This window comes from Myotis davidii, unplaced genomic scaffold (genome assembly GCF_000327345.1).
Source record: "Myotis davidii unplaced genomic scaffold, ASM32734v1 scaffold6, whole genome shotgun sequence".
Lineage (NCBI taxonomy): Eukaryota > Metazoa > Chordata > Mammalia > Chiroptera > Vespertilionidae > Myotis > Myotis davidii.
The window spans coordinates 12,821,596-12,823,277 of record NW_006383011.1 but is presented as its reverse complement, the minus strand read 5'-3'; the positions used below and the strand labels follow the sequence as shown (position 1 = coordinate 12,823,277).

The following is a 1,682-nucleotide window of genomic DNA, read 5'->3' as shown; positions in this document are numbered from 1 at the left end:
TGCCAATAAATATGATAATAGGAAATTCGATTTGAGGCCTCTGCAAGCCTAATGATTTATATTTTCAATTAACCTCATTGATATGGATGGCTTCCTTCCAAGAACCCTCAGTGGTAGGAATCACAAGACAGTAAATTATGGTAAACAAACAACAATAATAACAACAACAACAAAAAAAAACAATAAAAAGATGCCCCCAAAACCTAAATTAAATTAAATGATGGAAATGAGACCATTAAGTGTTTTAACTTTCCATGGCAAACAGGCTACTTGATAAATGTTGGCAGGCAGAACGGAACAAAAAGTGAAAGGTGTTAGTTCAGTGGGGAAGGTGAGTTGTTACCTAGGTTGACCGTCAGTTTCACACGCCCTGCGTCCAGCTCCAGGCGGAGGGTGTCTGCCGAGTCCCTGGAGGTGGTTGCCATGAGAATGCCATATGCACGCTGGGATCGAAACCGTAAGGACACGTCCTCAGCCTCTGTGTGCATGACCACGGGGAGCTGGATCTTCATAAACATACTCCCATCGTAGCTCAGAACCGTTGCCTCTGTAGGTGAGAAATGAATGTAAACATTCTTGGTCCGTTAGGGCATTCAGACTTGGAAAAGGAAAGGAGTGACCTACTAAAGTCTTTCAGATAGAACACAAGACTACAAGCTCAGCTCGTCTGCTTCAGAAAATTCTTTGTTAAGCTGAACAGAGGGGTCACAGAAGGGAGAACGTTCTCAGTGAAGTACCTGCTAAAACCCAGGAGGAAATATGGCTGAACTTTCCTTTTCATTCCCATAGCACTTTCCACCGATAGCATTGATCGTGTTGGATCATACATGTTTTCGTATGTGTCTCTCTTTCCAAGAGCAGAGATCGATTCTGCTGTGTATCAGCAGTGTGAGCCTGGTTGGAAGCTCGGGCAACTATTTAATGAATGTTTATACGGGGCTCGGCCCCTGACCAGCTCTGTAAAACCCGCCTAGGCTCTGAGAGGATCTCATTTGCTGGAACAGGATCTTGAAGGCCTTTGCTCTCCTTAAAAGTTCGTGATTCTAAGGGCACTGAATTAGAACTTAAAACTACCTGTGGCCACAACCTTGGTCTCCTGGAAATATGAAGCTATCACTAAAGTGTCAACGACAACGTACGTCCTAAAGATGGCAGCTGGGATTGAAGAGCGTGTGTGGGTGAGTGCCACGAAAATGAAAGTGGATTGCTTTCTGAGGGAAGTTGCTTCATACAATTTTAAACACCTAAAAAAGCAAACAGCAAAAACCGTGGGTCACAAACTGACTGCCTTAAGAAATCGTCAGCACCCCTGAGTGTTTAACACTACATGTGGTGGTGGAATATTGCAAAACAAGTGTGAGTCATGCTGCTCTTTCATTGGTTCTCAAAACTCAAGACTCTCATCTAATAAAAGAAAAACTACCTGGATTTAAAACAAACTAGGAAATTCTCGTGATCCTGCCCAGGTACATGACACAACAATTAACTTTACTAATGCAACTGTGTTTATTATGAAGACGGTATTTCTGGAGTTGTGGTTTTGCAAGTTTATTTTTCAAGAAGTCAGCAAAGTCAAGCGTCCCTTCTAACATCCTGTGATCACCAGCTGTTGCCATCATGAGGCTGAAGGCACATCCAGAACGGATAAGCATGAAGGTCCCAAGGTCCCTGCCTGGCACTCT

General features: G+C 43.4%; 1 protein-coding gene across 1 annotated transcript in view; it reads right to left on the bottom strand.

The window, feature by feature from the left end:
* Positions 1-1,682, bottom strand: part of NRXN1 (neurexin 1) — an 889,774-nt gene that overhangs the window by 531,796 nt on the left and 356,296 nt on the right. Inside the window, exon 9 of the mRNA XM_015557923.1 lies at positions 344-547. Within this exon, the coding sequence (XP_015413409.1) occupies positions 344-547 (204 nt within the window). The remainder of the gene's footprint in view (positions 1-343; positions 548-1,682) is intronic.